Source organism: Pipra filicauda, unplaced genomic scaffold (assembly GCF_003945595.2).
Source record: "Pipra filicauda isolate LSUMZ 115617 unplaced genomic scaffold, ASM394559v2 scaffold430_size1018388_pilon, whole genome shotgun sequence".
NCBI lineage: Eukaryota > Metazoa > Chordata > Aves > Passeriformes > Pipridae > Pipra > Pipra filicauda.
The window spans coordinates 225,786-248,542 of NW_024104566.1; the positions used below are offsets into that span (position 1 = coordinate 225,786).

The 22,757-nt window shown below is 42.7% G+C and overlaps 2 protein-coding genes across 2 annotated transcripts in view; both read right to left on the reverse strand.

Moving 5' to 3' along the window:
- The window catches only part of TSPAN14 (tetraspanin 14), a 38,690-nt gene extending 34,771 nt beyond the window's left edge, over window positions 1–3,919 (reverse strand). Inside the window, exon 1 of the mRNA XM_039385748.1 lies at window positions 3,711–3,919. The gene's annotated coding sequence lies outside the window, so the exon portion shown is untranslated. The remainder of the gene's footprint in view (window positions 1–3,710) is intronic.
- A 6,441-nt stretch (window positions 3,920–10,360) lies between these two features.
- PRXL2A (peroxiredoxin like 2A) lies at window positions 10,361–19,281 on the reverse strand. Its single transcript, XM_027720675.2, has 6 exons — window positions 19,150–19,281; window positions 16,251–16,430; window positions 15,808–15,899; window positions 12,032–12,172; window positions 10,968–11,132; window positions 10,361–10,842 (listed from the first exon to the last, which is right to left on the reverse strand). The coding sequence occupies exons 1-6, from the start codon at window positions 19,157–19,159 to the stop codon at window positions 10,744–10,746; spliced, it is 687 nt and encodes a 228-aa protein (XP_027576476.1). The 5' UTR covers window positions 19,160–19,281; the 3' UTR covers window positions 10,361–10,743.
- Window positions 19,282–22,757: the final 3,476 nt, after the last annotated feature.

The following is a 22,757-nucleotide window of genomic DNA, read 5'->3' on the forward strand; positions in this document are numbered from 1 at the left end:
TTTCTGCACAAGTGATAACAGAATTCACATGTGAATAATCAAGCAGAACGATGCTTCTCTCTGAAAGGTTCAGTTCCAAGATTTATGTCAGACTGGTCAAAAAGGTCAGCAAAAGCCTGGCCGTTCAAGGCAGTGGTTTCAACTGCAAACATCACAATCCCTTATACTGCCAATATTTGAGGATCATCACTTTCTGCAGGTTAAACCCGTTGCTGTTATCCTCATCTGTGACATGCCTAAAATAGAATTTACCCAACAATGATTTTTCAGCTTGCTGACCATACTGAAAGCAGATTTTGTTCAGTCATCTAGAATAAAGAGAAGTTGTTTTACAATGCAAAAAAAATTTCAAATGCAAGACATTCAACTATATTTAAGTAATAAATATTACTGCTGCTTTTAAAATTAAGTCATCTGAGCCTAGACACTTCAGCCCCTCCCTTTCTTCTTTGATTGCTAAATTAAAATCAGGTTTCTGTATACTTGGGAGGACACACACTATTAAACTTTAAGACCCACACATATCTAACCTTGATAAGCTTTAGTTTGATTATCTCTGACATTGTTCTCAACCTTTATCAGATGCTGCTGTCTGAGCAGGACCCAAAGGGTCAAGGAGAAGGATCATGTTCCTGCCCAAGCTGTGCCAAGGACTGGAAGGCAGTGTCCATACTTTCACACAAGATACCAACACTACAGCTTTAGAAGAGCCATAGATTTTAGGACTGTGCAATACTAGTGAGGAAGATGCATGACTATCCTTTGAACGTACAATCAGAAGCCATTTGGAAAAGGACCTCTTAATTCGCTTTTGGCAATAGCCTGCAGCATTTACTGTTTAAAGGTCTACTTTACTTTATCTGAGGTATTTCAGCTTAAAGCAACATGAGAACCACAGCACGTTCATGAGTTCTGCCAACTGCAGCCCTCCCAGTCTGAGAAACGCACCACGGATGCCAAAACACAAGAGCCCGTTCTACCAAAACCAGGAAGTTTTGCCCCAGGTAGTCACAGTGCAAAGCAGCAAGGCACAGAGAGCCCATAAGTGAAGTGCATCTGAAACCCACACACTTTTCCATGCCCCACCCAGGTGGAAATTTTTGTAAAAGCAGAAAACTACATAAAAGGGAGGACCTGTGGAAGAGTTTAGACAATAGCTCTGTGAACTCCGCTTCCCCTCACATACACCCCAGTGAGAATTCTAAACTAAACACAGTGAGATTTAAAACAAGAGTTTAATTTATTCACACTGATCAGTGCTCAAACTGTGCCATATCTAATCCACAATAAGAAACTTGATAGAAGACCATGAGAATTAACTGTAGGAGTTTGTCAGCAGAAAAATTACCCCCCTTTTTTTCTAAGCAGCCACTTACAGGTAATGGCCAACTAGTAGCCACCCACCAAAGCTTCATTAACTAATATAAATACCCTCTAAAAAAAGTCAGAGGTCAGCCTTAAAACAAAGTAATAGAAGAGATAAATATTCCTCAGTTATTCATTAGAAGTTAGCATACAACTTAAACTTCATCATCCAGATATGATTAAATTAATAAGACACCATGTCAACAATCTTCTTGCTACATCTGAGAGCAAAGTTACATCTTCAATAACAAAGAAAAAGTGTCCCAATTAAACAGTATTTTAGGGGGCAGAGCGAGGTCTTTTTATGGCCCTTTCATGAAGTATTAGAAGGCCTAAGGCCAGCAAATGTCAGACCAGAGCACACCCCCTTTCAGTCCTGTTAGGTGTGTTACTTATGTGAGGGCTCCTGCACAGACACTGCTCCTAACCAAAGATCATACTTCTTCTTTCTTTTCTGCCACCCTCTCACTCCCCTGCAAGGAGGAAGAGAGGACAGGAAAGAGGCTTTAAACAGGAAAACAGCATAGGATTATTTTTTCTACAATGCACTAAATGTCAGGCAAAGCTTGTGCCCAGAAATAAGACTCAATTAAGACTGATTTGGGGACTGGAGATAATGCTTCTACACAGAGGAAGCTACAAAGGAAGTTAACTAGATCAACTTACACTAAATAAAAATCACACAGAGCACACACCAGCCAGAAAAGCAATTTTCCATGATTGCAATTTAGAGCTAGACTCCACCTTTAGCAAGTCCATCTGTGAGCAAGATCAACAAAAACAAAACAAAATGCCAAATATGTAATTTACTTGCATATTGGAAGTGCATTTATGACAGTGCTGAAAAAACAAACTTTTGGGAAGCTATTCATAAAAACTGCTGTTTCAGTAGCATTACAATTTTGAACACGATAATCTTCCAAGGACAAGCAACAACACTATATTCTCTCCCCACCTTCCAAGAATAGAGCTAAAAGGATATAAATCACACCCTAAAAGTAATTTCTTCAAGTGTCATTAACCAAAGGATAAAGAACCAACACAAATGTCCTGGATTCTTTAAAAACCCAAAACATAAACCAAGTAAAAACAAACCAAAACCAATACACAAACAGAAAACAAAACCTGCAAGTTAGTTTCCCCCACAGCTCACTTCTACTTCACACTAATGACTGGACTTGAATTCCCACCTGACCCCTTCTCTATGCACAATTCTTCTGTCAAGCAAACAGTACTAGCACCTCAATCTTCCACTCCCAAGCACCTAAAATGCCACACATTTATCGTGAGTATAAAGTGTCTCAGGAAGTTAGAAGAGCACATGAGTACTCACCAGAAAGGAGACTATCACACCAGGGAGCACTCACAAACAACATATACCCTGTATACTTCTATTCTCTAGAAACTGCTTTCCAGAGCTCTAGGTCACAAGCTTTATGTCCCTATAAAAAACCAAACAAATCCCCAAGCAAACAAAAAAGCAGTGCTGGAAAAATCTTGTCCTGACAGTTATCTTAAAAATACCCTTCTTTCCACCACCACCACCTTTGAAGATCTACTGAGGAAGAGAAAAAACAAACAAGTAACTTCTGTTACGGCATGGGTTTGGTTTTATTTTGGGGGTTTATTTATTTATTTATTTATTCAGATAGTCCCAAACTGAAACCGCTCTATTTACACGGAAGGTAAAGCGCCAGCTGAAACTGAGCTGGCCGTGCAGCATCACCTGCGGTGCCGCCGCGCTCCACGGCCGGGCCTGTTCCAGCAGGCGGCTGAAGGGGTGTCAGACAAGTCCCTCGCTATCATAGCTTAAAACTGAATAAATTTAAAATAATTTTAAAAATTAAGTGACGGGCCTCAATCCTCGCCCCCACTGCGCTCCCCAGTAACAGCCACGTCTGGGCTGAGGGCAGGGTCTGGCAGCAGCCGGTGCGACGGAGGAGAACGGAGCGGGCAAACTGCGGCTGCGGAACCCCGAAAGGCTTCTGGGTGTTGTTTCGGTTTTAAATCTTTCTCCCTCGTGGCACCTCAACGAAACAACTCAGCGTGAACTCCCAGAGGAAGCCTCGCCCGGCCTCTCGGGCTTCCTTTAATGGACAAGGACAATGGCAGGGGCTCGCCATAGCCCCGCGCTGCCGGGAAACTTGGGAAACCGGAGGGCTGCTGCCCGCCTGGATGAGGGGCCGCCAGCCCCCCGGGGATGCTGCAGGGGACAGACGTGCTCCGGGAAGGGGAGGTCAAAATGCGGGTGCTTAAAGACAGGGGGAGAAAGGGGCGCTCCGGACAGCGAGTCCCCGGGGACAGACGGCCGAGGGGACGCCCGGGCGGGGCGGGCAGGCACTCACCGGGGGCAGCAGCCTGCTCGCTACGTCGCGCCGAGCTGGGCGGAGGGCGAGGCGGCGGTCGGCGTACCCGGGGTCCCTGCGCTGCCTCGGCTAGTCCATGGACACGGCGGCGCTCCCGGGCCCTCCTCCCGCGTCAGCTGCGCCAGGCGTGCCCGCCGGCCGTGCCCCTGCGCCGAGCCGAGCCCCGCCGGGCCCGAGGCAGCGCGGAAATGCTCGCCCGGCGCCGGCCACGCCCGCTCCCGCACGCAGCCGCGCTCCACACAAAGGGGCCGTGCAGGAGAGCCCAGCTCTCCCTCCGAACCCCCGGGCTCCCGCCGCCTTCGCCTGCTGTGACCCCTCCCGCAGCCGACCCGCAAGCACCCCCGGCGCCGGGCAGAGGCTGCGGGCAGCGGCCCCCACCCCGCAGCAGCGGCCGCCCCTCGCGGTCCCTCCCCCGCAGCCCTTGGGCGGCTCAGCCCGGGGAGAGCGCGGCCGCTGAGCGGGGCCCGCCGCTTTGTTGGTTAGACCCGTGCCGGGGCCGGGATGGCCGCGTCCCACCCCCACCCAAGCCGGCCCTGCGGAAGGGTCTCAGCCCAGCCCAGCCCAGCTCGCCTCGGCGGAGAGAGCCCGGCATAGCCCTGCCCTTAGCGGCGCCTCTCACCCCCCTAGGGCTTTGGGGCATGAACCAGCATGTCAGGGACGGGCACATGCTGGGTACTACTGAAGGCACGGCCGAGCTTACCTGGGAAGCCAGAAGGCGAAGGAAAAAAAAAATAAAACGATCCCGAAGAGTATTTTGAGTCTTCAGGCGCCCCAGGGGTTTTATGTTTCTCGTTAGAGGGGCTGGGAAGAGAGGAGGGAGGGGAAGGAAGGGCTGAGCTGTTAAAACCCATGTGCTGAGCAAGTGATAGCTCACACCTGTGGCAGCCACCACCTGGCAGCTGGGAAATGCCCCCCTTCCTGCCTAGCTTGGCTCCCAACCTCCTTACAGTGCTTCTGCTCCCGTTCTGTATCTTGCGATCTCTCCAGGTACCTTCATTCCCTTCCTCACATACAGAGCAAAACTAATTTCTTCAGTGCCTCGCTAACTATGAAAATACGCTTGTGTTCAGGAAGGCAAGGCCAAGGGAGGGAGTGCAGCACCACGGAAGTTTTTACGGCCGCCTCATGTACTATGCACTTCCTTCTCCTGCTCCAGGCTTTGGACTCGGGAATTCCTTATTCTCCCTGGATCAGCAATCCCATCGAGTGCTCAGACGCAGGTGAAAGGGACTGTTGAATAATCAAAGGGTGTGAGATTAGCACTTCTTTTGTGTGATAATACTCCACTCGGTCAAGTCTGACAACCAAAACCGTGCTAGAAATACTAGGGTGTAAGTGCACAGTTCCTCTGACCCACATCCCTCCGAGGTCAGACAGAGCAGATACACTCCAGTGTGTCACCCACATTATCGAGATTCCCTCTCGTTTCCTACCAGCAGTTTTTCAAAAAATGGGGTTTGGTTTTGGGAGTTTTTATTATTAAAAAAAAAAAAAAAAAAAGGAAGGGAGGGGTGTTTGCAGTTTCCTCAACCTTGCTCAAGACTTCTTAGAAACCAAAGTAAAATTCAATTGAATGTTAAAGCTGACAGAAGATGCTAGAAGAAGATTACCTGAATTTTAGGGAGGATCTAAGTGGGTAGCTAGGACAGGTTATTGGATTATAAAATGGTAAGAAGAACTAGAAGGGATCCTTTCTCTATCTCAGTAGTACTAAAGTATTCTCACAGAGCACTGAGTCACATCTCCAGAAAGTCCAGAGCCAAAGCAGAAAGCTTCATTATGCTGATTCTGTAAGGGAGGGGAAGGTGGAGGGTGCAAAAGTAACTGTTAAGAGTCAGCAGAGAAAATAGGAATTTTGGGGAAATTCAGCAGCTTTAGGATGTAAGGACTGTGGAATTAGGAAGGGCATTCATAGGTAAAACAAGGCTCTCTTGCAATTTAAAATGGTTAGTGTTAGCAGTTCACAGAGTAGTTGAATTGACTGTGTTCATTGTTAGCATGGAGATGGTTCAAACAACTTCTGTGTCCCATTTATTTGCCTTTGACGTTATCTCTCACAGTGCTTTCACTGTGTTGTCAAGAAAATTAGGGTAAAAATCTCATCCATCACAGAAACCATTAACTAAGTGCTAGGGTAAATTGGAAGACTTTTAAAAGAAAGTCACTTCAGCAGTAAGAGCATGTAATAATACTGTGGGAATGAAAATGGAAAATCTGATTTTTTTCTGATTTGTGCAGAACTGAATCTGAACTGAACTGCAATCTGAACTTGTGCAGGCTGATGTTCATGTATGGTTTGTCAATGCTGTTTCCTCTGACCACTGCAAAACATTTCCTGAAATTAATGAATATTCCATTATGAGGAGCAGCTGGTGGAAAATGGCATGACCAGAGCTATTCACAACTGTATCTGCTCAGCATTATCATCAAACACCATTTTTCAGTGTAAAAAATTTCTATTTATGGAGGGAGGTTTCGGGAAATTAGAGTTATAGTTGGAATTGTCATGTGGTTTTGATAATTATGAAGTTAAGAGAGAGGGGTGCGTGGGGAAACAAAGCCCACAGAAGCCACTAAGAGACTTCAAACAGCTTCAAACACAAAGAAATCAATAGCGGGATCTAAAAGAGAAAGTATTTTAGGGAAAAACCTTTATAACACGTTAGAGATCGATTAGAAGAATAAAAATTAGGCTGGAACTAGTCAGATATCAAATAAAATTAGGGGGGATTAGGCTGGATTGGTGATCGAATTTAGTCCACAGCCTTTCCTCACCTCCGCAGCTCCTCCTGCTGCTAAAAGTGGGCATTGCACCTGTCCGCTCCGGCCAGCGGGACACGGGAACCACTCACACACCGGCACTATCGAAAATTAGTATCACCAAAACCTAATATGTTACTTTTTGTAAGTATTGCAGTGAGTCTGTTAATAATGTATTCCCTCCGCGGTCACTTAGAAATACCTATACGCCACAGCGTGTGTCATTCAATACAGTATATCCTTCCTCCAACTTTCTTACTCTTAAAAGGAAAACGCCCACTCAAGTAAAAAGGGGGTAGGAGTAGATGTCTTTGCTAACAGTGGTTAGAGTCTGTTATGCAAATCTTTTACTGCAGAAAACCCCTCGGGTTTACTGCTGACCCGCATTTTGTTTGGGGCAGCAGTGACATCCAGCGGTGCAGAGAGAAGGAGAAACGCGCTCGTTTTCTTTCTACCACAGCGAGTCACAGGAAACGCATCAGAAAAAGGCAGGGATTCCTCGGCATTCCCTTCTCTTTGTGGATATTCGCAAATGGCACCAACTGCAGGCAATTTGACAGCCGTGGGAATAGATAACCCACACGGGGAAACAAAAATGCAGAACTGAAAACACCCTCCGGGCCAGACCATTTTTCTAATGGCCGTAAAAGGACACTGCAGATAGGAAATGCAACTGCTAACTCTTAAAGTTCAGATAAAAACACTTTCCTATATTACACCACCCTCCTGACTTCACAGAATTTTCATTCTTTTATTATTATTTTTTTTCCTTTTATTAACTCTGGTTATGTGCTGAAAAAAAAGATGCACAGGCTGACAAGCAAAGGAAAGTTGATCAAAGAGAAATTACTGTAGTGGAGTTTTGTTTCTCAAGCCCTGAATAAACAAACTTTATTAATTAGTTTTTCCAGTAGCCAGCTGAGTGTTGAACTGTGATGTGATATTTGATGCACCAAGAAGTGATTTAGATTTTCGGTACATGTCATGTTAAAAGAAAAAAAAAAATGAAATATTAGATCCATACATGGAACTGGGCCAGCAGAGGCCACTGTTAGCATAACAAAAGCAACAACTTTTTTTTTTTTTTTTTTAGAACGTTCTAAATTTAAAGAAAATATTTTTTCTTTTTAAAACAGTCAGACCTTGCAGTCTGCAGCATTGGAAATTCACTAAGATTTAATTTGTTCCTCCTTCACTCTTTTGCTGGGGGGTTTATTTCTTCAAGACTGCCCATTTCCAATTGTTATTAACAATTCCTTGCTCCTAGGCACCACCTATTTTTTATCCTCCCCATTTTTATTTTGTCAACACGGAGTTCAGAAAGGATGAGTCAACTCCAAACAATCCTAAGGTTGGCTTGAAAAAACAAGTCAGATTTTTCAATAATAAATTTTTAGAACATTTTTAGATGCCATTTTGACCTTCCATGGCTCCAAATTTTGACTTGATTTCTGAAATATAGGGTTAGAAAACTTTGAAGTGTGTGTAAGCTTACATAACTTTCAAGTCAAGAAGCGTACTAACTGTTTAGGGGAACTAACCCAGATCTGACATGGTTACTGTATAAACACCTTTGCAGAACCTGACAGAGCAGAGAACTTTTGGTTTCCAAAAGTATTTTAATAAACACCCTCAAAAAGACTTTGTGCGTCTTTCTAAAAATATTTTTACACTAAAAGAACACTTCAGCATGTTGTAGCATTAGTGATTTATACGTTTTAACAGCCATTCTACTGCCATAAACATTTTAAATGCTGGACAAGATAGCTTCCTGCCTCTGTTTCCAAGATCACAAAACACAGTCCCTTTGGGTGGACTAAGAGCAAGGCTGCAACCCCGTGGCATCCTTGCCATCATCCAGGACTTCCTGCAGTCTGACTGTAAGAACGGGTGGCCAGCTCTGATAGAGTGGGTGGATTCAGCTGCATGTACACAAAATTGTAAGTAGATGCTCTCCAGTTTTAGCAGGTTCCAAAGGCACTTTATCTCCAATTTCTTGGAATTTATCTGGCTTCCATTCCATTCTCCAAGGACTGTTTATGCCTTTCACATTTCATGTTTACGTGAAATGCATAACGAGCCCTTGAAACAAGGCCTGAAATCCAGGTCTAAGATCAGTACTTTCTCTGTCATTCTTTGTGAAGGATACATTCTCTGCAAATGGCAAGGCTTTCTAGTTCCCCCGAGAAAGAAAACTCAGAACTCTACAGGAGCCACAATGCAGAATCTTCCTATTTTAAGATATTTGTTACTAGTAGCATGTTGCAACTGCAAGAAACACCCGTTTCTTTTAGCATCTCTTTTGTGTTTCCTACCACTTGCACTCTCCAGTAACCACACACCTACTGCAGACAAGTGGACACTTACACAATGCTTTGAACTTTTTAGGGCCTTGTGTCAGGCAAGCATGCCTGATACCAGTACTACCTTTCAGCAGCAAAAACCCAGGGCAAGAATCCCCCAGGCACAATTCTTTATTTCATGGAGCCAACTCTTGGCAGCTGCCTGGCTGCTGTGGATGCCATTCAGAGGAGCCCATTTCCAGCCAGGCATTTTATGTCTTTGAGAATCCAACACCATTTATGGGCATACTTACCTGGGCAGTTCTGAACATGGACAGAGACTATATATGGTTCACTGCACTTGTCCATGACTCCAAGGAGAGCCTTTATAAGAAGTCCATATCATGTAGTCAATTGGCTACAGAATTTGCTGCTCTACTCTCTGAGCTCCTGTACCTTCCTCCATGCCCCACAACACAAATTTCAGTTGATCGATAGTAGTATACAAGTCCAATTTCTATTTAGTTTCCAAATGAAACATATGAATGACTCAAAATTCTCACTACTAGCAGTTTCAGGGAACTGTGAAGAACAGACCCTGAAGAGCATATAAATATTTTTTTGTTAAAATCAGTTCTGCCCGGACATAAATATTAAAAAAAAAAAAGAAGTCAGGATTTCGTCCATAATGATGCAATTAAGCCTGCATGACTGATTAACACAGACCAAGGCCACACCTCAGGGTTTGTGAAATTTTAGAGGTTTTGGCATCTAGTTTTCTATATAGTCAGCATCATGTACAGCAACTGTTTTTTGCACCCAACCTGACAAAACACACGGATAGGCATTGGTACACAGAGCAAAAACAGGCATGTTACGAGTCTCAGAGATGCAAAGTATCCCTGCCCTCAGTACCAATGACACATGAAGTTTTCATTAATTTTAAAATCAGAGGAAAGCAAAATTACAGTTCAGACTGATCTGCTGTCAGGACAAAAGAATCCTTCCCATTAATTCTTTCAATAGCTTAGTATGTACCAGCCCATGCATTTTACCAAAGTTGCCTAGACTTTTATTTACACCAGCTAATGAAGAATATGCAACACTTAATAATCCTCTCTAAGTGCAATGTTAACATTTTGCTTAGACTTTGAAATATCAGCACTTTTCATGCTGCTCTGTTCATACTACAGTCTGGGCACATGTATTTCGCTATGGATGGTACTGGCTGTCAGGGATCATATTGTGCAACTCTACATCTATTCTCATGAGTAACAGCCCAGCCATTCCACCACAAAATTCAAGTCAGGGTAGAAACTAACCTAATCTTCTCTCTGATATTGTTCCCTTTTTTTTTAAGAATCCTAAACACTAAAAGTAACTTGCCCTCATGCCACAATTATCTTCCTTGAAGGCAATCACACAGAGCTGGAAGACCTAGAGCCAGTAGATAACTAACAAGAAACTTCACGTGCAGACATAGTGGCATGTCTTGCAAAATCTCAGAATTATTTACACTGACGGGATTTAGTCTTCCAGAAACTCGGATGTGTTTACATGTTAATAAAAAAGCAAAAAGCAAAGGCATTTCGTTTACATAAAGATTTATTATCCTTCAACTTCAGCTGGTACTCCTTTACTCCAGCCTTAGCAGAGTTTTGCTCCCCTAGGTAGACAGGTTTTCAACCGACTGTCTCTGACTGAAAACATCTAGGCTAGGTCAGATTTTAGACCCAGCCTTTCATTAATACAGTCAGATACAAAGGAGCAGTTGAAATCCTGACCACCTGGAAGGCTGCAAAGGAACAAAAAACAATCCAAGAGGATTTTTATTAGTTTCTATGTTTGAATAGAGAACCTTTCCAGTGCATTGAACACCAAATAGTTAAGCAATTAAACTGCACATTCAAGAAACGGATGCAGTCTACGTTTCAAGCTGTAATCAGAAACACGTGCAACTGTTTTTCCACTTATGAAGCCTGTGGTTTTATCTTCTCAGCAGCTTCAAGGACAGATGGAAGGCTGACTTTGTCTCCAAATTCCTTCTCACGATGCTCCAGTAACACACCCTAGTCAAAAACACAAGAGGGAAATTCATACACTGGTCTCCTCATGGGAGATCAACTGCCCAGCAACTGAACAATTCCAGAAAACAAACTTCTGGTCTCACAGGAGGCATAAAAGCCTACAGTACCTGTCTTCCTGCCCCAATCACATATACTCCTCCCAAGGTGAATCCTTCTCCTTCCAGGTTACCACTATATCCACTTCTCCAAGCACGGAAGAAATTTTGCCAGACTCCAATACGAAAGAAGCCTGACATCATCATCTTTCGTCTGCGTGGACCATAAAAGCCTTTCTGCAGGGAAACAGAAGATATCTCAGCACACAAAGTGCAAAAGACTTTTCCTCCAAAATTAAATTCAGGAAACCAGTGAACCCTGTATCCAAGAAAAGTTCAAAACAAGCAAAAGATAACCAGGCATAGCTAAAAAAATAGCACCTGAAATAACCTCTTTAACGTGCTACCTGACCACTTACCTCCACCAACCAGTGGCATTGCCACTGTTCATGTGGATTTTAAGCTCATCCACAGGTATTTAAGCCCCATGTACACCTACATCCCTACTACTGACAACAAGGGTGCTTTGTGATAAACATATTTATTGTTTGGTTGGTTGGGTTGTTTTTTTAAAATTCACACAAGCAGAGTGGGGGAGGAAGATAAAGGTATCTTCTAGCTGATTTTGAATATTACATATTGTTTTTTCTTCAGAAGCCAAATGATTTTTAAATGTGTCTTCTGGGTTTGGGAGAAAGCAAGGCTGTGGTTTTGTAGGACATGGGACTGGCAATACAGCATGTACCAGTGTACTGGGACAAGCTATATCACTGCAATTTGGCCTGTACATCATGAATTAATTATATCTGTCACCTTCAAACCCCATCATTAACATCAGCAGGTAACACAGCCATTGGAAGAATGGAATAAATATTAACAGGCCATATTGTTTACCTGTTAAAGGGGTGGAATAATCCTACAACAGCTTATTATCAGGGCATAGCAACCCAGCAGTTTGTAAGCTGAGCAGGATGTATATATATATAGAAAAGCAAAGCTAATTAACTTCTTAAACCACAATGCTACTAAGTCTTTTTTCATTCAGTCCACATTTTACCTATACTATCTATACAAGCTCATTGAAGAGGGCATTCATAGGCTTGTTTTTAAACAAAAGAACACAAACTTTACTGTACCTTTTCATCCAGAAAGATTTCTCCTTTGAAATAATGCTGAAAATCCTCCACTTCAGTCCCTATCTTCTCTTTCACAACAGCATAGAGAGGGACACCCAGCTTGGACAGCTGAGGTTGCAGAGAGGAGAGCTCAGAAGCCTCCTAAGGAAAGGAAAAAACCAAACATTTCAGTCAGTAAATGGAAGTTGGAAAGCTTCACCTTGAATTTCAAGACCATCAGTAACATATGTAAATCCTAGCTTGAGTTGCAAACCAGAAACACACCTGTAAATCAGACATTTAAGCTAGCTGTACTCCTAGGCAGCTCTTCACCAGATTTACTAAAATTTTCTTTGTTAAGCATAGGGGAAGGAGATTTTTTGAGCATTTACTGGATAAAATATTAAAAATCCTGAAGAAAACATACTTTTAACTCTAAGCTGCAGATATACCTTGCCTGTATTAGGGCTTCAACTATCTTTTGAAGTATTTAAGAATACTAAAAAGATACTGCTTGCACATCAGTTAACTTTTTCAGGCCAGAAATTCCAGTGCTTTTTTCCAAGTTAAAATCCATTATTATCAGTCCTTCTGCAAAGTATTTTGAGGGTTCTGTGGAGGAGCAGGCTTTACAAGTCCAAAATAAGTAATGGAGTGAAGATGCACTCTCCTTCCTAAATTCCCCAGTAAAACTAATCAGGGAATTTCTTCATAGACCTTCAGTATCCCAGAAGCAACACTGTTTTTTCTGATGTGTAAGAGTGTAAGGTGTCACCACTCATCTGCTGGGGTTTTTGTTCTGCTGAAGGAATCCCAGTTCCCACAGTTTGTACAAAGAACAGATTAGACGTTTTGAACAAATTAGAGTGTGCACTGAAAATATATTTCTTCTCATCTCCAATGGAGAAAGGTCCTTTCTACTGGATAAAATTCCCACAAAAAAACCCTCCACGCTTTAAAAAATGGACACAGTTTAAATGAAAACTTTCAGCCACCTAACTGAAATGCCTAAACTGAAGGGCTTGCAGGACCATCTAGAATTTACTGAGTACCAAGCAGCAGACAGACAGGGGTGAACAGAGAGGAGAAAACACATTAAAGAAAGACAGCAGAAAGTGAAAGGGTAAGGGCAGCTTTCCAGTTCACTACTCTGCCTCTTCAGAGGAAATGAAAAAGTATGAATCAACATTACAAGCAAACACTGAGTAGTGAGCAGTGGGAGTTAAAGGATCTAGCTTATCCTTTTACCTCTTTTCTGTTTTTAAAGATCTGGGAACTTTCTGTTTTCCCTCACCAAAATGCCTTAGGATCTTCTTAAAAGAGGGTTAATAACAATTTTATCTGGGACATTTTATATAGATCAAAACTCTCATAACCAACACAACAACCCAAAAAAATAATTTGTATTGCAACCTAACACGTCTGAGAAGTGAAGTTCCAGGCTAGTGCAGTAGGGTGCCCTGTAAAGCCAGAAATCAGTGTCTGGAGAGACAGCAATACCATCAAACCTTGATGAGCCTTATGGAAAAAGACACCTCAACAGTTTGGTGGAGTTTATTTTATGTCTCCTTGCTTGGCTTTTGGAAGAAGAGAGATTGGGAATGATGCAATGTAAAAGCACAGTTAAGTGTTAAAATTCACAAGAGGTTAGACTTCAAGCAGCATCTTGGGACTAGACCAAATTTGGTTTTCTTTACTGCTATTTTAAAATGATACAATAAGAGAAATCAAGGAAGTCTATTTTTGTGGGCAAATTATATTACACAATATCTGTATGGCTGTGACCATTTCACCTAGTCTGTGAAACTGTTCTCTTGTTTTTCTTAAACATGGACAAGCACATCCTAGCAGAATACTTCCTCTCTCCACCAAGGCAGGCACAAAGCAAAAGAACAATTCCCATTTCAGCTGGTCCCTCTGACAGATCAGCTATAGCTTTGGATCAGTTGCTGCTTTAGAGTGCCTGAGTTAATATCTACATTATTTAATAAGCCCATGGCACTTTTACAACAACAGGAGGACTAGATCACTACATAGCTGGATCCAGACTATAAGATGTACAGTGCAGTGCCATTAAAGACTGTCCACAATAACAAAAAAAGGAATCTGATGATTTAGGATGCAGATGATAAAGACAAAAGACTCCATGTTTCTCAGATTTACATGCCTCAGTTCTCAAGGATCCCAAGGCATCATTCCAGTAGGATTTGTGACACCCTTTGCAATGGGGAGCATGGAAGCATGTCCTCACCACTGATCTTAGGACAGTGATCTGTGAGGTAAAATGACTGCTTTTCAACACCACCACCAAGCCAAGGCAAGTATGTATTCCTTCTTGGTGCTGTCAAGAAAGACACAGTTCAGCATCCTTTCCAAGGTGTAAGATAGTGGAAACCAAGGGTATCCAAGACCTACTGCCTACAGATTAACAGATATGGCAGTTGACCCACATTGAATCACTTCAGTAGCTCAGAGTCAGTGACAGTGGGGTAAGAAGCTTTCCAAAGCTTTCATGCTATGGAAGAACATTAATGGACCCAAAAAACAGCAACTGAACCTAAGACAGAGGCAAGAGGCAACTCACAAAATGCTTTGAGTATACAAAAATCAAAAATAACTTAAGTTTAGAAGCTTTTTCAAATGGTTTCATGGTTAAAATACAAACCTCTTTGCCCTAATGAGCTGATCAGCAGTGTGACTACCTCTGTTAAAAATGTGACATTTTAAAATCAGAATTACAAAATTAAATTTCTTTGTCCTAAATTTTTTCCTGAAAGAAAAAAAAAAAACAACAATTTTTTTTGGGGGGGGATCTTTATTTCTACTTAGGAAGTTTGCATTAATAATAATAATGAAAAAATCACTCCAGGATTCCTATCTGACTGTATGTGAAAGTCCCAGTCAGGCACATAAGTGCATTCTGCTCCTGCCTATGCTACACCTGTTCAGAGAGCAAAGCACTTTAATCTTTAACCTTGCATGAATTCTACACGTACTTAAGCAGTTACTACTGATGGGAGCAGATGCCTTAATGAAGTGGTTACGATATTAATTACTCCATGTTATAGTTAGTAACAACATAATAGCTATTTTTCCCCATAGCTATGAGAAAAATGGCCAAGCTGCAAGTTATGGCTGTTCCCAGGTACCTGGTACATTCAAATCATATTTTAAGTGTCTCCTTCAGGAGCTCCACCCAAGGAGCCTAATGTCAACTTAAGGATCAAATGTCGTTTCCCAACCCACCTTGTTATGGAACAGTCACTACTTATCTTCAGACTCCTTACCTTCCTGCCTCACATTTCAGCATCCAGAACAGTAAGGGCCTTCCTTTATGCACATCTCTTTATTTTTTTTTTTTGCTGATGGGTGTTATCTGATGGCTTTCTGCCAATCCAGTCTTGGGCTGCTTTTGACCAGAGACTACCTGGCTCAGAGAGATTTATTTTGGACATCTGGAATACAACTAGCTCGTAAGACTCATTACGAATTGGATTTTGTGCCATCTCCCTTTCTAATGACCGTGGGCCGGGTCCCTGGCAGATGTAAAAGTCATGTAACCATCACCTTCAGAAGGAAAATATTCAGGACCTGGGTTATACAAACAGGCTGCAAAAGAAACTAAGTATGCTGTTAGCTGGTGACCAGTTTGAACTAGGAAACAAGATCCTTGAGATATTTTAGATGTATTTGATGACTGCCCTATTCGTCCCTATCCTTTATTTAAAGGGGATCTAAGAGGATCTATTCAAGCATACCTTAACTCTTCCTAATTAATCCCCAAACCCAGCAAGTACCTCTCTGCACAAAAATCATCCAGGTCTTCGCACAGCCATGATCACTGCACCATTCTTCTGCCACAGTTCACGTGCTTTGAATGTCCTTTGCTCTGTACAGGAGAAACAGCATCAACAATAGTATCAGCCATTCTTGTTTATAATGATTAATGCTTTAAGGACCAACACAAAGCACTGCACAGAATTCCACGTTCAAATACAGTTCTATCAGAAAAAAAAACTATATGCATAAGAGGCTATTACTGCTTTATTGTGTCTTTTTTCATCCACAAATAACAGTTTTGGTTGGTTTTCCCTCACCAGAACTACTGGATATCAAGAACACCCAACTACATGTTATAACCAGGAAAGACTAAAAAAACTGCTTCTAACCCTGGCCTTACAAAGGTTCTTTTAAAAGTCCAATTATTGAAGAATGTGGGCTGAAACATCCAGAATCTTACCTGATCCCAAAGTTTTTAGCTCTATCTCCTCTAAAAACTCCAACGTCGCCTTTTCTGGCTTGGACAAAAATAAGTCAGTGTTAGCAAGGACAATCCCTGTCACAGCTGCACCAATGGCTCCAAGGCCAACAGACCACATGCCCATGGTGAAGATCCCAAAGTCCGGCAGGAAGGACATTTCTGGAAAGAGAAAGAAGAAAGCTGGTTTAACGCTAGACATCAATAATGCCACAGAAGGAGGAATTGGTCTGAAACAACAACTAAAAGCTCACATGGATATTTTTAGTTTGGAGATGATCTGTATATTTATTAATGTACTGAACTGGGTTTTAAAAGACCTAGATTACATTCCAGTTCTGTGCCTGACCCACACCAAAACTAGCTATTAGAAGATATTCTTACCTTTTATTGAAGTGTTCAGATGCAATCAGGAGAAAGATGATTGAAGTGATTATGTGTAATAAAGAGCCTCTAACAAGATGACCTCTGTGTTAGTCAGTAACTTAAATTATTACAGCAAGACAGTGGTTTCTTTCAGAAAGAGAAGCATCTGTAGATTAAATGTTTTACACACATGCTAATTGATATTAACCAGTGAACTTTACAAATATACTACAGAAGACTTGGAAAAAACTAAATCTAAACCTGCTATATCTGGTTCAACATAATTGGTAACCTTCCACAGTCCTTACAATTCCCCACTAGAACCAAAGCAGGCACCAAGCCAAAATTAGAACTCATGCCTGCAGACAGAAATATGTAGACTTGCAACCATTTTATTACACACAGTGATCCAACATTACAAACATGCCTGGGACAGCACCTTCCTTCTATATGATAACTAATTTCCACTCTTGCTAAAGCAGAAAGTGCATCAGAAGCAAACAACTTAAACTCACACCCATCAGTTAGAACTGATAACACTGCAATGGGAACCATTACACATGCATGAAAACATCTGAGAGCACAAACACTGCTTGTGGTTACTGGTGACTCTACTTAGGTGGCAATTTTATTTAACCACCTTCCATCCACGAATCCCCCACAGCCCAATCTTGACCCTTGTGCATGTTTCACAAGCCTGGAAAGGGCTGACAGCCACCTTCCAGTGAGGCAGTATCAGTTAATGAGGATGCTGGAAAACACACTTAGCCCAGTCTCATGGACAAAACTCAAGATCCTGCTCTGAGCAACAACTGGTACAAAAGTCACTGGAGGTCTGGCAGTATAAGAAATCACTGTACACTTACATCACAACATTTGCTGTCACCCAGCTGCAGCATTACAGAACATGGAGAATCAATTTTTTTCACTGCCATTTGCAAAACCCTATTTCCTGATAGAATATTTTGGTAAATATCACTGTCAGTATATACGTTTGTATGGGAGAGGTTCTCACTCCAACAAATATAAGAAAATATTATTCTTTTGAGCTGTGATTGGCAATAAACCAGACATACACATTATCTTTATCCCCACAGCTAGCTGTTGCTAAAATTCAGAAAGTAAGAATTAGGAGTAGCTCCTCATTTTTGTGCCCAGAATTTTCTGTGAGAAAACCCCTTTCCATCCCTAAAACTAGCTCCACAATACTACTGACAAACAAATACAACTAACTGCCTGTTTGCAGAAATAGCTAGAAAACATCTGGGAAAAAGAAAAAAAAGATCACATTGTTCTTTTAATAGCATACTTGGTTCCACAGAAGACAGTATCATGGTATCTAGAAATGTGAGTAATCCATGAGCCTGAGCAGGGAACAAGGACAGTTTACACAAACATAATGCAGATAAGAGAACAGATTCTACCCTATTTCACCACTTACTTCTACTCAAGGGAAAACTTCCTTGACCATATCTGCTTTCTTTGCGTAGTTTTGTCAAACATGAAGTCATGCTGTAATGAAAATTTTTTGATATCTGCCTCTGACACCTATCAGAGACCATCCTGACACCAGCCTCTGGAATGACCAAAATGTAACTCCAAATATATGTATTGCAGCAATATCCTTGCATTAAAACTCAAAATCTCTGTGGCATACCCAAAAGGCTAAAGCCCTGCTCTCTCCCAGAGTCTGATTACTCAACTTCAATCTTGCCGGGTCAAGAACTGTTTTCCTCTTAAATTCTTAGTTACAAGGAAGGGAGTGAGGATGTGGGGTAAAACATAAGTATTAATACCTTGTGCACATAATTTGTGTACAAAAATGTTGCCAAATTTGTGGCAACTGATTAATAAGTAGTTTTCACAAAGCTTTTCATTTTTATTAACATTATTATTCTTAATGTCAGCATTATTAGCATTGCTAAAAGCCAGCTTCCACTCAGCAGCTGTTGATAGAGGAGATCACTGATCTTAGTCAACACACCTCTTTACTTTAGTTGGACTCTGGTCTCCATACAGTGACAAAAAAACCTCTATTCGAATACATGAATTTTTTTTTGCTATTTACATAAATAGGGGAAAGGAAGATGCAGCTCTACACAGTGATACCAAAATTCTTCCTCTGCTAAGCAAACACCATAATGAGCCACTCTGAAAAATATGCATGGGAAGCACAGGCAGGTTATTAAACATTTGCCAGCAAGACAGGCTGAGCCCTGACGCATCATGTCATTGAACCCCAAGAGGTTCACTGGAAAACAGCTGAGCAGCTTCAACTAGCAGCTTCATTTCTGTGTAGCTGCTGTTTATTAAGAAAACCTGAAGCTCAAAAGTACTTCACAGCCCACCTTAAAATACAAACACAACTGCCTTGTGACCAAGCCCTATGAGTTTTTAAACACCAGAGGACAATCAGCAATAAGAAGACACAACAAAGCATCCCACGAACCCTAATCCGTGAGAAGAGACAACAGAGCATCCCAAACGCCTGTAACCCAGAGGTGCAGGCACTCACCAGAACCCATGCAGCCTGTAGGAGCATCAGCCACCAGCAGCAACCCCGAATGTGTGTGCAGGCAGGAGAGAAGACAAACTGCACTGCCACGGGTGGCGAGAGGGCAGGGCTAGGCAGGAGTCCAGCTCTGGAGCCCTTGCCTTGAGGCCAGGCCGGGGCTCTCCAGTCTTTGAGCAATCCCTGCCCCAGTCACCCTGCAGTGCTTACAAAAGAGCAGCTGTCCAATCCAGGGCAAGACTGTTTTAAAGGTATCTTAATCATTCAACCTTTTATTTTTTTTTTTTTTTAACAGAACACATGGTTACCCTTTTTATGGGGTGGGTAGGTACAGGGAACGGGAATTATGGAAAGCTTTTCTGGAGCTGGGAGCACGGCACAAAGCTTTAAGATCTGCATGCTAAACCATGCTCTTCTGTAGAACTGTGCATTTTTACAAGTAATATTTTCTTTCGGTTTCAGACTATTCTACATCTAACCCTTTCACATATGCCACTATATACCAAAACAATACAAACAACTCCGGAAACAATTAAAAAGCCATCACATTGTGCAATGTTAGGAAAAAAAATTCACTATAGAGGCTGTACTAGTGAATTAACCCAGCATTTCTATGGTCAGTTTCCTGCTTCAGTGGCAACATCCCTTTGCTAAAAAAACTATCATCTTCTCTGGAACTATCAGATCTGCAAGCTCTCAACTCTGCTAGAACTTCCAAAAAACAACAAGCACTTTTCTTTAGAGACTAGAGGGCAAAATAAAAAGGAAAATCATCTTTTTTGTGTGTTTTTGTGGTGACCACAAGAGATCTCTAAAATAATAGTGAGTTATTTTATGGTCTGTCAGTACTCAGGTAACCAGAATTTAAACAAGCTTAGTCTTAATTCTGTTTTAAGTGCCAGTTGATGGTCTTTTTTCAAGACCAGTTAAAACATGGCTTTCTAGATGTCTCATATTCCTCCCACCCACAATCAGAGAAAAAATAGTCATTCAGAGGATAGCTATCCTTAAACATTTATTTTAGCACTGTAAACAAGACCCATTGCAGCTGTGTCCAAAACAAAAAAAAAAAAAAAAAAAGAAAGCCTATGTTTTCAAGTTGTCAGTATAACTCAGGGCAGCAAACAGATTTGCTTACATACTTTTCCTGAAAAGAAAACGGAACAAAAGTGGAAACACTCAGTGGGCACTCTCACAAGTTGGATCACACTAGCAAATACTCTCTAGCCTAAAATGGCTTTGACCACTGCTTGTCTTTTTGTTCTCTCCCACTCCTAACTTCCTCAAGACATTCTATATCAAGCCTAAAAATGTTTCAGAGCTCTGTTAGAACTTGTGCATCCCAAACAAGTTGAGCTGATTTTTTATGAGACATTCCCCCCCATAAATGAGTCATGATTGCAAATATTTTTGTAAGCTGACTCCTATAAAGAAAATTTACAATTCACAATAACCCAGTAACATGCTCATCAAGATTTCATGAGCTTTTAAATACCATTAAGGATTACACAATACAGCATCCTGATAGACCTTCAAACTTAGCCTTGCTTTAAGTGGGGATCTGACTGGAGAAGTTTAGGAGGTCCCTTCTAACCAGAATTGTCCTTTAAATGCCAAAATCAATGCACAGAGAAGCCTCCTAACATTTCTGTGAATGGCACAAATGTAAGTAATTTTCATGAAATGAGGTATTTTTTTTCTTTTCTTTTTGCCATTGTAAAGGCCTAACAAACCATCCCTTGTGTCGAGAATAACAGTCATCTTTTTAGGTTTCTTTCTGGTCTGCAGAGGGTTCATTACTGAATTACATACAACACTGCTCTTGGCTCTAGGTGAAGAGAAAGTTGCTGTATCAAGCAAGGAAACCATACTCCTTCCTTTGAAATCAAGTTCGTTGCTAGACCAAATTATCTCCCCCGTTCTCAGACTGTTTTTAAGAAACCCAACATCTCAACAAGCCATTTTTTTTGAGCAAGGGAGAGCAAAGAGCTCTGGCACACCACTTTGGAAATCTTCCAACTCTCCTGGCGTATTCAGAGGGAACAGCAGCTAGATACTGGGTAGGGAAATCTCTGATCGAATCAGCAAATGGAGATACCGTGGAGATGGGAGACAGTACCTGGAGCACAGAACTGCAAGAAGTACTTTACCTGAAGATAATACAGGCTAAACTCACTGCTTGGTCTGATGGTGATCCAGAGCAGGAAAGTTGCACTCTGTCAGTCTGCAGAGGTGAGGGAACAAGGGGAGTACTAACAGACCCACTTATAATGCAAATCAGCATTCACTGAAAACATAGCAGATACTGGGCAGCAAGTGATCCCTCCTGTTCCAACCTAGCAGATTCAAGAATTCCAACTGCTGCAGATTCAAGCTTAAATTAAAAATTATTTTCCCATTTTTTTAGATTCTTAGGCCTTACTTGTATTTTAACTTTCACGTTCCTCACACTACATAATTCGTAAGGGCAAAATTATTTGTTTCTAAAAGCAAAAATACAAGAAAACGGACACACATTTCAACTCCACCCCATAGGGCAGGGGGGCTCTGTGCATAAGTGAGACTGTAACACGTTGCCACACATCCAGCAGAGAACAATTTCCCCCGCAAGCTCGTTTCCCTTGTCCATTTCCTGCTATGACCCAGCTCTGATGGGGCACACTGTCCCTGTGGTTCTAGAGGAAAAGGTCTGGAGGGCTCTAAGCTGGTCCTTCGAGCAGCCCGAAGGTGCGTTCAGCGGATTTCTTGAGTCACGCGATTGCACCCAAGACCCAGCCAACGCATCGGGAATAACACGAGAAACGAAGCAGTCTCTTCGCCCTTCAGCAACCTTACTGTGCCCACCCTACACACGGGTTAAGTTACCCGAGCAAGCAGGGATCTTTCAAAACGTCAAACCTCAAGGGCAGGCATAAGCAGGATTTCAGAGCTCGACACCGCGGGGGGAGGGCGCAGAGCTCCTATGGCCAGAGCCGCGGACCAAAGGAGGGCCCGGCCCGACCCGACCCTCGCTGCTCAGCAGCCGCAATCGCTGCCGCCGCCTCCCGCGGGCGCGCACCGCGGCTGGACCGCACACGGCGGGCACGGCAGGACGGGGCAGCAGCCGCCGGGGACGGCCCGTGACGGGGACAGCCCGTGACGGGGACAGCCCGTCCCCGCGGCCGGCACAGCGGCGGTCCCGGTGCCCTCCCGGCCCCGCTCCCACGCCCGCAGCCCCGCACTCACAGCGCCGCCGCTCCGGCTCCGCGGCCGCCGGCACCGCCCCCGGTGCGCTCCGCGCAGGCACCGCGCCGCGCCCGGCCCCGCGCCCTTCGGCCCCGCTCAGCGCCCCGCGGCTCTGAGCCCGCGGGATTATCCCCGCCGCTAGCGGCTGGAGCGGATAAAAACCTCCTGTTCCTTCCCGGAACCCATTGTCCCCTCGCTGGGGTTTTTTCAGCTTCTGGCTAAGCAAATAAAGGCACGAAATACATTATGGGATACAGTGCTTAAATACGCAAGGAGGAGGGGGGGAAAAAAAAAAAAGCCCTAACGACTCGAGTCTAAGAATGCAGTGAGTTTATCATTCAAGTAATCTGATTAATGGGGCACTTGAAACGTTTACATATATATTG